Genomic DNA, 13,282 nt, shown 5'->3' with positions numbered 1-13,282 from the left:
CGTTGTTCGTTTATTTTCTTCTTTATTTCTTCTTCAGTCATTCGTTCTTGATCATTTTTTATCGATTACTCTTCTTTCTTCTTTCTTTCTTCATTCTTTGTTGTTTGTTTAGTTATTCATTACATTTATTATTCGCAAGTTTCTCCATGATTTATTTTATCTGTCTTTGGCTCTATCATCTATTTCTATCATCTGTATCTATCTCTATCCATGTATCTATCTATGTATCATTGTATCTATCTATGTATCTATCTCCATCCATCCACCCATTCATCCATCCACTTCTACCTATCTACCTACCTACACCTGTTTGTCTGTCTATCTATCCATCTTCTATCATCTATCTATCATCTATCTATCCTAATCAATCAATCAATCAATCAATCCATCCATCCATCCATCCATCCATCCATCCATCCATCTTCTCTCTCTCTCTCTCTCTACCTACCTACATATATCTGTCTGTCAGTCTATCCATCCATCTTCTATCATCTATCTATCCTAATACATCCATCCATCCATCTTCTCTCTCTCTCTCTCTCTCTCTCTCTCTCTCTCTCTCCCTACCTACCTACATATATGTCTGTCTGTCAGTCTATCCATCCATCTTCTATCTATCATCTATCTATCCTAATCAATCAATCAATCCATCCATCATCTATCTATCTATCTATCTATCTATCTATCTATCTATCTATCATCTATCTATCTATCCATCCATCCATCCATCCATCCATCCATCTATCTATCTATCTATCTATCTATTATCTATCTACCTACCTACATCTATCTATCTATCTATCTATCTATCTATCTATCTATCTATCTATCTATCTATCTATCTATCATCTACCTACCTACCTACCTACCTACCTACCTACCTACCTACATCTATCTATCTATCTATCTATCTATCTATCTATCTATCTATCTATCATCTATCTATCTATCTATCTATCTATCTATCTATCTATCATCTATCTATCTATCTATCTATCTATCTATCTATCTATCTATCTATCTATCATCTACCTACCTAACTACCTACCTACCTACCTCTATCTATCTGTCTATCTAACTATCTATCATCTACCTACCTACCTACCTATCCATCCATCTCTCTCTCTCCTGGAAGTCGATATCCCGTACGTATCCCTCCCCTCCCCGCAGCCCCTTCTCGGACTGGTTCCCTAATCGCGACCCGATCCACCTGTGGAAACCTGTCCTACCTGGCCGGGTTGTTGTGAGTGGAAAGAAAAGGCTCCGAGATGGCGAGAAACTCCAGCGACCCCGGAGGGTGGGTGGGCGAGGTGCAGAACGCGGAGTTCTCCGCAATCACAGTAATTATTATCTTAATGATTGATTAGGATCGCCCCAGGAAAGCCGCGCAGTACCAACTACCCAGGAGAGGGGGGGTCTCTCGCCGCCCCCGCGTCCCTCGCCCCCCCCAAACTCCAAGCTCTGCCCCCTCCCCCCGGGGGGCGGGACCAATGAGCGGCCGAGGGAGGGGGCAGCAGGGTACCCTGGCCGGCCCTGGCCAGACCCCGGGACTCGCCAGCCGGGCGCGGGACACCCCGCTCGCTGCTTCTTTGCAAGCGCTTCCTGGCCTCGAGGGCAGCCCCCCTCCCCGGGACCCTTTGTGACTGCCCCTCCAGCCTTGGGATTAAACTCAACGGCCGCGACCCCAGCCTCAAAAGACCCCCCACCACCCTGCCAGAAAGATGCCAGCCGGCTTCCAGCAGATCCGAAGAGAAGAGGAAGAGGAGGAGGAGGAGGAGGCGATGAAGGTGATTTGGAACGTAGGGGGTGGGAGGGGGTGAGCGGGAGACTAACAGGTCAAAAAGACCCCCCACCCCAATTTTCTCCGCGAGAGCGGAGCGCTTCGGAAAGCCTTTCGGAGCGCTTGGGCGCCCGCGGGCGCTCTCTTGCAAATGGCTCTGGAGACGGAGTCTTCTTTCGTTTTTTCCCCCCCCCCGGTGCCTTGTGCGAGGGCGGGGCTGCTCCTCCCCGCAGAGCCTCTCGGAGGTTCTCTGAGCACGTGCAGAGGGCTTTTTTCAGGACTCCCCGCCCCTCCCCCCCCCCCGCGCGTCAAATTCACATGTCAGCCGTCCAGCATGTATTGGGCATGACTTGGCATGTGAAAAATAAAAATAAAAATAAAATTTAACAGGGACGTGTTTGCGCTAGAAATCGGGCCCTGGCAGGTTTCAAAGCTCTCCGCTGTTCCTCCTCTTCCTCACTTTATGGGCTGTCAGGGAGTTGATTTAGATACAGGTTAACAGAGTTGGAAGTGGGACCTTGGAGGTCATCTAGTCCAACCCCGAGATGGCTGGTCCGGTCTCTTCTTGAAAGCAACCCAGATGGACAGTTTGAGCAGGTCGTGAGGATGGAGCTTTGGCTGGTTTCAGGGAAGAGAGGCCTCGAATCTGGGTTTCTCGTACAAGAAGCTGATCGATAAATCTGAAAGGGCAGGTTTCTAGACCTCATGGAATTCAGGAAGGAAGCCGGCGCCTGTTAAAGAGGGGTGTTTTTAATCCATTTTTGTGGTGTCTCTTGTTGGCGGTGCAAAGGAGCATTTTTCTTACAGAAATACCATTCAGGCAGTCCTCGACTTATGACGCTTCACTTAGTGACCGTTCGAAGTTCAAACGGCACCGAAAAAAGTGACTCGTGACTGTTTTTTTTCACACTTAACGACCGTTGCAGCATCCCACTGGTGACGTGATCAAAATATTTGCGATGGATTCACATTTATGACGGGATCAGGTGATTCCCCTTTTTGCAACCTTCTGATGAGCAAGGGGGGGGGGAAGCCGGGTTGGCTTAACAACCGTGTGACTCGCTTCACAACTGGCAGAGATTCGCTTAACAACGATGGCAAGGAAAGTCGTAAAGTGGGACAAAATGAATGTTTCGCTTAGCAATGTAAATTTGGGGCTCCCTGATGGTCGTAAGTCGGGGACTACCTGTCGTGATTTTCAGCTTTGCTGCATAAGGGGTGGGGGGGGGAAGGGCAAGGGCAGTCCTTTTGAAATAACTACCTTACCAATGTGGCTCAACCTTGGGAAGTTTAAGCTGTGTGGACTTCAACTCCCAGAATTCCCTGCCCACAAGTGTCTCCCCTAGCAAAGTGGTGAAATCAGGCGCGGTTCATTGAACGACCGCCTCGCTTACCAACAATGATGGGAGCTGTAGTCCAAAAGCAGAAGAAGGAGACTTGGATAGCCACAAGTCAGAAATAATATAGGTGTCCTACGAGAGCAGGGGGTCAGACTAGATGACCTCCAAGGTACCCTCCAACTCTTGTTACTGTTAAAAAGCTGTAGTCCTTGACTTGCGACCCGCAGTGGGGCGTGGGCCCAAATAGTCTGTTGCTAAGTGAGTTTTGCCCCGTTTTAAGACTTTCCTTGCCCCCGTTGTTAAGTGAATCAGTGCACACGGTTGTTAAGTGAATCTGGCTTCCCCGTTGCTCGTGAGAAAGTTGCAATAGGGGATCAGTAGTGGCCTCTGGGACACTGTGACCGTCGTAAATATGAGTCAGTTGCCAAGCGTTCCGAATTTTGACCGTACTGTGACGGTCGTAAGTGTGAAAAAACGGTCCTGTGTGACTTTTTTTCAGTGCTGTTCTTAATTTGAACGGTTACTAAACGAACTGTCGTAAGTCGAGGACTATCTGTAGCTGCAGATGAACTCCGGTTAGGTGTGGAAGCCAATTCAAGTTTAATAACGTTATGCAGTGATTCATTAATTGCAAAATGTAACTAATGTTTTCTGATTTATATGCATCATTTCTTAGCTTTGAAGGGACGGGTTTCTGAAACCTGGTGCCTTTAAGTGGGGTGACTTACTTATTTATTTTGAAATATTTATTTATTTATTTTGGAATATTTATTTATTTGTTTTGAAATCTTCCTTCCTTCCTTCCTTCCTTCCTTCCTTCCTTCCTTCCTTCCTTCCTTCCTTCCTTCCTTTCTTTCTTTCTTTCTTTCTTTCTTCTTTCTTTCTTTCTTTCTTAATGTATTTGCTGCCCCTATGGGAATCAAACAATGTTGGGCGGCTTACAGCATAAAAACATTTCAAAAAAAGACAAAAAACTCCCTCTGGACACACTGAGAATGTATCTGCTGAACAAAATTCTGCATTGGTGACAGGAAGGGCATCCGGCCAGTAAAACACACACTGCTAGCTCCATTCAGTAGCCCAGACTCCACCCCCCGCAAGGGATGATGGGGTCATTAAAAGATATAGATAGATAGACACTACAGACAGACGGATAGATGACATGGATGGATCGATGGATGGATGGATGGATCGATGGATGGATTAGAGATAGATAGATAGATAGATAGATAGATAGATAGATAGATAGATAGATAGATTATAGATGGATGGATGGATGGATTAGAGATAGATAGATAGATAGATAGATAGATAGATAGATAGATAGATTATAGATGGATGGATGGATGGATGATAGATAGATAGATAGATTAGAGATAGATAGATAGATTATAGATGGATTAGAGATAGATAGATAGATAGATAGATAGATAGATAGATAGATAGATTATAGATAGATAGATTATAGATAGATAGATAGATAGATAGATAGATAGATTAGAGATAGATAGATAGATAGATAGATTATAGATAGATAGATTATAGATAGATAGATAGATAGATAGATAGATAGGAGATAGATAGATAGATAGATAGATAGATAGATAGATGATAGATAGATAGATAGATTAGAGATAGATAGATAGATAGATAGATTATAGATAGATAGATTATAGATAGATAGATAGATAGATAGATAGATAGGAGATAGATAGATAGATAGATAGATAGATAGATAGATAGATGATAGATAGATAGATAGATTAGAGATAGATAGATAGATAGATAGATAGATAGATAGATAGATAGATAGATTATAGATGGATGGATGGATGGATGATAGATAGATAGATAGATAGATAGATAGATTAGAGATAGATAGATAGATAGATAGATAGATAGATAGATAGATAGATTAGAGATAGATAGATAGATAGATAGATAGATTAGAGATAGATAGATAGATAGATAGATTATAGATAGATAGATTATAGATAGATAGATAGATAGATAGATAGGAGATAGATAGATAGATAGATGATAGATAGATAGATAGATTAGAGATAGATAGATAGATAGATTATAGATAGATGATAGATAGATAGATAGATAGGAGATAGATAGATAGATAGATAGATAGATAGATAGATTAGAGATAGATAGATAGATAGATAGATAGATAGATAGATGATAGATAGATAGATAGATAGATAGATGGTAGATAGATTAGGATAGATAGATGATAGATGATGAATGGATGATAGATAGATAGATTATAGATAGATAGATGATGGATGGATGGATGGATTAGAGATAGAGAGAGAGAGATAATAGATGATGGATGGATGGATGGATGGATTATAGTTAGATAGATAGAGATTAGCATTTGGGGCTGTGCTGTGCATTATCTATGAGAAGCGAAAGGTTTGGTGGCGGAGGAAGTGTGAAAGGGTGTGCAAAGTGTGTCCCCAATGAAAGCAACATTGCTGGGCAGCTTTTTCATAGCTTGTGGGTGTGTTTTTTGTGCATTGCACTGGGAGAAATCTATTGTGTTGACATTGGGTTACGAGGCTGGACCCTCCCAGTTTACACACACACACACACACACACACACACACAGACACACACACGTGTGTGCACAAAAGTGCATTGCACAGGGTCCCCGTGTGACTTTCAGTGCTTGGCCGGGTGCCAGCTCTGCTTATAACTCCTGTCACCTTCGGAGACCTTTTTCCTTGAGTTGGAGTGAAGTCGGTTTCTAAAAATGGGTCTTTGAGGTTTCAAGTCCCCCCCACACCCAAGACTGGCCAGGAAAGGTTGCCCTGCAAGGGGGGGGGGTTCCTTCCTTCCTTCCTTCCTTCCTAACTCCCTCCTCCTCCCTCTTTTCCTTCCTTCTTTCCTTCCTACATTTTTTTCTAGTATGTTTTTTCATCCTATCTCACCCTTTTTCTATTTTTCTTCCTCCTTCCCTCCCTCCTTCCTTTCTTCTCTCACATATTTTCTTTCTTTTCTCAACCTTCCTTTTACTTCCTTTCTCCCTCCCTCCCTCCCTCCCTTCCTTCTTCTACTCTCCATCCATCCATCCTTCCTCCCTTCCCTCCCTCCCCTCCCGTCTCCATCCTTCCTTCCCTCCCACCCTTCTCTGTCCTTCCTTCCTTCCTTCCTTCTCTGTCCTTCCTTCCTTCTCTGTCCTTCCTTCCTTCCTTCTTTCCTTCCTTCCTTCTCTGTCCTTCCTTCTTTCCTTCCTTCCATCCTTCCCTCACATATTTTCTTTCTTTTCTCAACCTTCCTTTTACTTCCTTTCTCCCTCCCTCCCTCCCTCCCTTCCTTCTTCTACTCTCCATCCATCCATCCTTCCTCCCTTCCCTCCCTCCCTCCCGTCTCCATCCTTCCTTCCCTCCCACCCTTCTCTGTCCTTCCTTCCTTCCTTCCTTCCTTCTCTGTCCTTCCTTCCTTCTCTGTCCTTCCTTCCTTCCTTCCTTCTCTGTCCTTCCTTCCTTCCTTCCTTCCTTCTCTGTCCTTCCTTCCTTCCTTCCTTCCTTCTCTGTCCTTCCTTCCTTCCTTCCTTCCTTCTCTGTCCTTCCTTCCTTCCTTCCTTCCTTCCTTCCTTCCTTCCTTCCTTCCTTCCTTCCCTCCCTCCCTTTTCCAGAGATCCGTAGAGAAACAGCCCCAGGAGAGCCCAGTTGAGTCTTCTTGGGAAGGAGGGCCGGTTCCTAGGAAGGGCGGGGAGGAGTTTCTTTTGCTGGGTTTATCTGAGCATGACACACGCACACACACACAGTCCTCCCACGTCCTTGGCTGACCTTGAGAGAGGCCTTGCGTGTGTCTCTCTGTGTGTGTGTGTGTGTGTGTGTGTGTGTGTGTGTGTGTGTGTGTGTGTGTACACGTGTGATTGCTCTCCAGGAGAAAGAAAAAATACTTTGAATTCTTTGGGAAAGAAAGTTTCTGAGCAGCCTTTGGGGTGGGACCTCAGGCCTTCTGAGAGATTGCCTAAAATAGAGGGAAAAGCCAAATGACTCACCAAAAGGCAATGTCCCTCTGAGCATGCGCAGAGAGCCCCTCCTTTCCCCCCCCCAAGGCCTTAACGCTGCTGAAATAGGAAGGGCCCTGCCTCCCAAGAGACTTTCCGACCCCCCCCCCCCCCGGACTTCAATTCCCAGAATCCCTGAGCCCAGAGTGAGACGGCCACTGCCGCTGGCTCAGGAATTCTGGGAGTTGAAGTCCACCGGTCGTAAAGCGGGCGACCCCCTGCGGTTAGAGCAACACGGACGGTCCTCGACTTACAACCGTCCGTTTAGTGACCGCTCAAAGTTCCAACGGACTTATTTTTCACACCGATTGGCCGTGGCAGCTTCCCCTGGGATTTCCATTCAGATGCTTGATCGGTGACTCGCATTTATGACGGTCGCAGTGGGTCACGTGATTTCCCCTTGTGCAATCTTCCAAAAAGAGGAAACCAGATTCGCTTAACAACTCTTTCTTTCTTTCTTTCTTTCTTTCTTTCTTTCTTTCTTTCTTTCTTTCTTTCTTTCTTTCCTTCCTTCCTTCCTTCCTTCCTTCTTTCTTTTTTCTTTCTTTTTTCTTCTCTTGCTTTCTCTTTCTTTCTTCCTTTCTTCCTTCCTTTCTTTCTTTCTTTCCTTCCTTCTTTCCTTCCTTCTTTCCTTCCTTCTTTTTTCTTTCTTTTTTCTTCTCTCGCTTTCTCTTTCTTTCTTCCTTTCTTCCTTCCTTTCTTTCTTTCTTTCCTTCCTTCTTTCCTTCCTTCTTTCCTTCCTTCTTTCCTTCCTTCTTTTTTCTTTCTTTTTTCTTCTCTCGCTTTCTCTTTCTTTCTGCCAGTCACCTCTCCTTCTCACTTTCTTTCTTCCTCTGATTACTTTCTCTCTCTTTGTTTCTCTCTCTTTTTCTTTTTCTCGCTCTTCCTTCCTTCCTTCCTTCCTTCCTTCCTTCCTTCCTTCCTTCCTTCTTTCTTTCCTTCTTTTCATTTTTTTCTTTCTTTCTCCCTCCCTCCTTCTTCCTTTCTTTCTTCTTCCTCTCTTCCTCCCCTCTTTCTTTCTTTCTTTATTCTTCCTCCCTCCCTCCCTCCTTCCCTCTTTCTTTCTTTTTCTTTCTTCTTTCTTCCTTCCTTCCCTCCTTCCCTCTTTCTTTTTTTCTCTCCCTCCCTCCCTCTTTCTTTCTTCTTCTTTCCTTCTTCCCTCTTTCTTTCTTTTTTCCTTCTTCCCTCCCTCCCTCCCCCTTTCCTCTTTCTTTCTTCCTTTCTTTCTTACATCTTCCTCCCTCCTTCTTTCTTTCTTTCTCTTCCTTTTTTCTTTTTTCTTCCTTTTTTTCCTTTTCCTTTTTTCCTTCTTTCTTTCTTTCCTTCCTTCTTTCTTTCTCTCTCTCCCCCTCCCTCCCTCTTTCTTTCTTCTTCCTTCCTTCTTCCCTAATTCTTTCTTTCTTCCTTCTTCCTCCCTCTCCCTCTCCCCTCTTTCTTTCTTCCTTTCTTCCTTACATCTTCCTCTTTCTTTCTTTCTTTCTTTCTTTCTTTCTTTCTTTCTTTCTTTCTTTCTTTCTCTTTCTTCCTTTTTTCTTTTTTTCTTTCTTTTTCTTTCTTTTTCTTTCTTTTTCTTTTTTTCTTTCCTTCTTTCTTTCTTTGATCCTGAAGAACGGTCCTGAGTTTCCTAACAATTCTGCCAGCCACTCCTTTTTTTCCAATTTAAAAGTTTGAGCTGATAACGTTTTTCTTTTTTCCGTTTAGTCGCTCGTTGGTTTTACGACTGGAATAGCATGCATGACACACGCGTGAATGCCTTGATGGGCACGTAGGCCAGGAATTGTGTAATCCCACACCCGCTGGCATTGCAGCCTCTGGAGGAAAAGCCTTCAGGATGATTTTATTCCACACAGGTTGGACTCCCTCCTTGGGAACACAGGTAGTCCTCCACTTACGACTGTTCACTTAGTGACCATTCGGAGTTACACCACCATTGGGGAAAAAGGGACTCAGGAACCTTTTTCACACTTACGACCGCGGTTGCATCCCCGCGCTCGCATGATCATATTTACGACGGTCGCGGTGTCCCCTGATCCCCTTTTGCGACCCCTGGACAAGCAAAGTCAGCGGGGAAACCAGATTCACTTAACAACCGTGCTGCTAATTGAACGGCTGCAGTGATTCACTTAACAACATTGGGAGAGCCAAGTCGTAAAAAGGAACAAACGTCTCACTTAGCAACAGAAATTTGGGGCTCGATTGTGGTCGTAAGTTGAGGACTACTGTATCTTTAACCCCCCACCCCACCCCCAAGCAGGCAGGGAAAGGGGTTAACTGGGGGTGGCTGAGAAACCCCCCCTCTTCTATTCCTGCATGTTTACAATGGAAAGTTATTTAATTTATGACTCAGCAAAAAGATAATAAATTGGCTAATCGATTTTCCCGCGAATGGTTTTAGAGCTTTGGAGAGCTGCAGCGAATACAGGCCGTCCCCCACTTACAACGGTTCGTTTAGTGACCGTTCGAAGTCAACGGCACGGAGAAAAGTGACTTAGGACCGTTTTTCACACTTACGACGACCATTGTAACATCCCCGCCCCCCGTGGTCGTGTGATCAAACTTCGGATGCTTGAAGGTCCTTTTGGTGGTGGGGGGGCATAGAAACAGACACCAAGTATAGTTTCAAGCCCCCTCCCCCCCAGCAACGCAAAAACGGTTTCTTGGCTTTCCCTGCCAATTTTTCAGGGCCATAAACTCTTGTTTTAAAAAAAGGAGCCACAAAGGCTCTCCTTGGTTTGCAACCAGTCCCTCCATAAGGATTGGCCAAGCAGCCAGTCCTCAAGGAGGTTAGCAGCGGCCAGTCTTCAAGTGACCAAGTTACTAGTCCTCAAGGAAGGCACTCTTGCACAGGCTCAGATGCTGGCGGGCCTCGCTTCCCTGGGCTTCCCAGGGGCTTCAAATCAGCCCCTCTCCTTCCCTACGGAGGTCATTAAGGGGGGATCACCCCCCCACAAAACTCCCTCCCTCCCTCCCTCCCTCCTTCGCTGCAGATTAACTCCTTCCCCTGTTTACATTTGCCAGAGGCTTCCTGGATTTCAGTTTATCCCCTAATATGGACTTCGGTGCTGCAAATCCTCGAAGATGCAACGTGGGAGCGCTTTATTTGGGGGAAGGGACTGTCCCATTCCTCACCCCCCCCCCATAACCCCCCCCCGCTGGCCCTTCCCCAAATCCTCACCCCTTCCCACGTGTGGGAGTTGCAAGGAAGGCTTCTTAAGAAAGAGAGAAATAGGGGGGGGGGAAAGTCAAAATTGTGGCGTATATTTTGGGTGCCCCTTTCTATTGCAAGAAGACTTGCAAATTTCCTGGGGGGGGCACTCACCCCCCCCACCCTGCCCCATCTTCGGGGGTCTCCGCAGCCCTTCTTTAAACTCTCGGAGCTGTTCCCAGGAGCATAGAGACAGGCAGAAATGCAACAGGGATAAAAATCTCTCCCTGGCGAATTTCCTGCTTCGAGCCAGCCAGAGACTTTAGGAGTGGAAAAGTGACTTGCACATACCCACACAAGCACACTCACACCCACACATGCACTAATGCAAATGGGTGAATTATCTGTTTCAAGCAGGAAGTCTCAAATATGTCGGAGGCTCTTGACGGCACGAAAATATACACAAAAACCTGAAAAGAGGTGAATTTTCTGTTTTAGGCAGAAAACCCGAAAACCAGCCAGAGATTCTGACAGCCACAAAAATACACAAATACACACAAACACACAAAGAGGTGATTTTTTCTGTTTTAGGCAGAAAACTGGAAAAACAGCCAGAGATTCTGACAGGCACAAAAATACACAAATACACACAATCACACAAAGAGGTGATTTTTTTCTGTTTTAGGCAGAAAACCGGAAAAACAGCCAGAGATTCTGACAGGCACAAAAGTACACAAATACACACAAACACACAAAGAGGTGATTTTTTTCTGTTTTAGGCAGAAAACCGGAAAATCAGCCAGAGATTCTGACAGGCACAAAAATACACAAATACACACAAACACACAAAGAGGTGATTTTTTTCTGTTTTAGGCAGAAAACCGGAAAAACAGCCAGAGATTCTGACAGGCACAAAAATACACAAATACACACAAACACACAAAGAGGTGATTTTTTTCTGTTTTAGGCAGAAAACCGGAAAAACAGCCAGAGATTCTGACAGGCACAAAAATACACAAATACACACAAACACACAAAGAGGTGATTTTTTTCTGTTTTAGGCAGAAAACCAGAAAAACAGCCAGAGATTCTGACAGCACAAAAATACACAAATACACACAAACACACAAAGAGGTGATTTTTTTCTGTTTTAGGCAGAAAACCGGAAAAACAGCCAGAGATTCTAACAGGCACAAAAATACACAAATACACACAAACACACTATCGGGCACATAAACGACATTTATGCAAAGAGATCAATATTTCTGTTTTTTCAGGCAGAAAACCCCGAACCAGCCAGAGAGACACTTGACTGTTTTGTGGGTTTGTGTATGTATTTGTGTATTTTTGTCTTGTCAAGAACCTCTGACATATTTGGGGCTTCCCTGCCTGAAACAGGAACATTCACCCATTTGCACAAAACTACACAAACACACACAGTATATTGATGCAAATAGATGAATTTTCTGTTTCAGGCAAACAAAAAACAAAACAAAACAAAACAAAACACACCAAATCTGCCAGAAGGCAGGAAAAATACACAAAACACACAATGTTTACGGTAGTCAATTTGCCTCCAGAAGTTGTGAATGTCGAACACTGGAAGTTTTTAAGAAGAGAAGCCATTTGTCTGAAATGGCAAGAGAGTTTCCTGCCTAAGCAGGGGGTTGGACTAAAAGACCTCCAGGGTCCCTTCCGACTCTGTTATTCGACACATATACACACAAACTACAACTGCCACTAAGTGAGACGGGCAGCAAAATAACCCTTTCCCTCACCCCTCCTCTCTCTCTCACCCCCCCACCCCCAAATGCACACCTGCCCAAACGACATTTGTGCAAATATGTGACGGGCTGCAAAATCCCTCCCTGTGCAACACACAAAACTCTTCGGGCAAAATATTGTTTCATTTCACTCGAGATGCTTCTGCCCGGAACCGACTTTTGCAGACTTTACTTTCCCAATTATAGTAAAACTTAAATAATTGAATGAAAATACCATGTGAAAGACCCCCGCCAGTAAAGGCAAGGAGGAAATAAGAGGGGAAGGGGCTTCCTAGAGGAAGGGGCCCACAATTTGCAAACACTTTTGCAATTGTGTCTCTCTTGTTGGTGGCTTCCTCGTCCTCCCCCCACTCCTTTTTCTCCTGGCCGGGTTGCTCCTCCCTATGAAGTCAACCCTTCCTTAGAAAAATGGGGGGGGGGAGGGAAGGGAGGGAAAGGGCGGGCAATGGGGTGTGTCCTTTGCAAACTACTTTTGTGTAGTTGCCAGCGCCAGTTGCTAAGAAGTGGAATATTTTTTTTTTTTGCCGGCTGGCCTGCTACTGAGGATGGGGCTGGGGAGAAGGAGGAGGGTAGGTACTTCTGCTTTGAGGACCCCTCCCCAAAGTGTGGATGCTGGCTCTTCGGGCTGGGTGGGTGGGTGGGCGGGTGGGCTTTGTGCCAGGCGGCAATTGCGGGCTCTGGGACGTGTGTCTGTGTGTGAACGGAGGGGGATTTGAGTCGGGGATCCCGGCCGGGACTGTCATCAGGATGCAAACGGAAGGGAGGATCTTTGGCGGGAGGTGAGAATGACCTTGGGAGGGAAGATAAGGAAAGACACGCAGCTTAGGAAGCATTCAGAGAAGGGAGTCAGGAGCCCTGAGCTGCACAACTGTCCCAACTTTGGAAGGACAGTGAGAACAAACAGAAGTTGCCTTCGGAAGTTGTGGGAGCTTCATCCCTGGAGGCTTTCCAGAAGAGACTGGACTGCTATTTGTCAGAAATGCCGCTTGGCCGACCGGGGGGAGGGGGGAGAGGGAGGAGGGGGTTGGACTGGATGACCTACGAGGTCCCTTCCGACTCCGTTAATCTGTTAAATAGGAGAAACCGAATAGGAGCCACGAACGAGTCGTTGGCATGTTCCGACCTGCGAGATTTTCTCGTCCGTTTGGCCTTGCCGTTAAAATAGAAGGGGCTGATCTCCTCCGATTTCCTGCCTGGCGCACC

General features: G+C 45.4%; 1 protein-coding gene across 2 annotated transcripts in view; it reads left to right on the top strand.

The window, feature by feature from the left end:
* The first annotated feature begins 1,558 nt into the window (after nt 1–1,558).
* The window catches only part of SLC2A4 (solute carrier family 2 member 4), a 36,307-nt gene continuing 24,583 nt past the window's right edge, over nt 1,559–13,282 (top strand). Inside the window, exon 1 of one of the 2 annotated variants that reach the window (XM_070954681.1) lies at nt 1,559–1,787. In XM_070954681.1, the coding sequence (XP_070810782.1) occupies nt 1,722–1,787 (66 nt within the window). In that variant the 5' untranslated portion in view covers nt 1,559–1,721. Of the gene's footprint in view, nt 1,788–12,572; nt 12,649–13,282 lie in introns of those variants that run through there. The other variant, XM_070954682.1, reaches the window with a different exon arrangement.

The sequence above is a fragment of the Pituophis catenifer genome, unplaced genomic scaffold, assembly GCF_029215685.1.
Source record: "Pituophis catenifer annectens isolate HBS135680 unplaced genomic scaffold, rPitCat1.0.hap2 SCAF_15, whole genome shotgun sequence".
Classification (NCBI taxonomy): Eukaryota; Metazoa; Chordata; class Lepidosauria; order Squamata; family Colubridae; genus Pituophis; species Pituophis catenifer.
The sequence above is the reverse complement of the archived record's forward strand: the minus strand, read 5'-3'. Positions and strand labels throughout refer to the sequence as shown.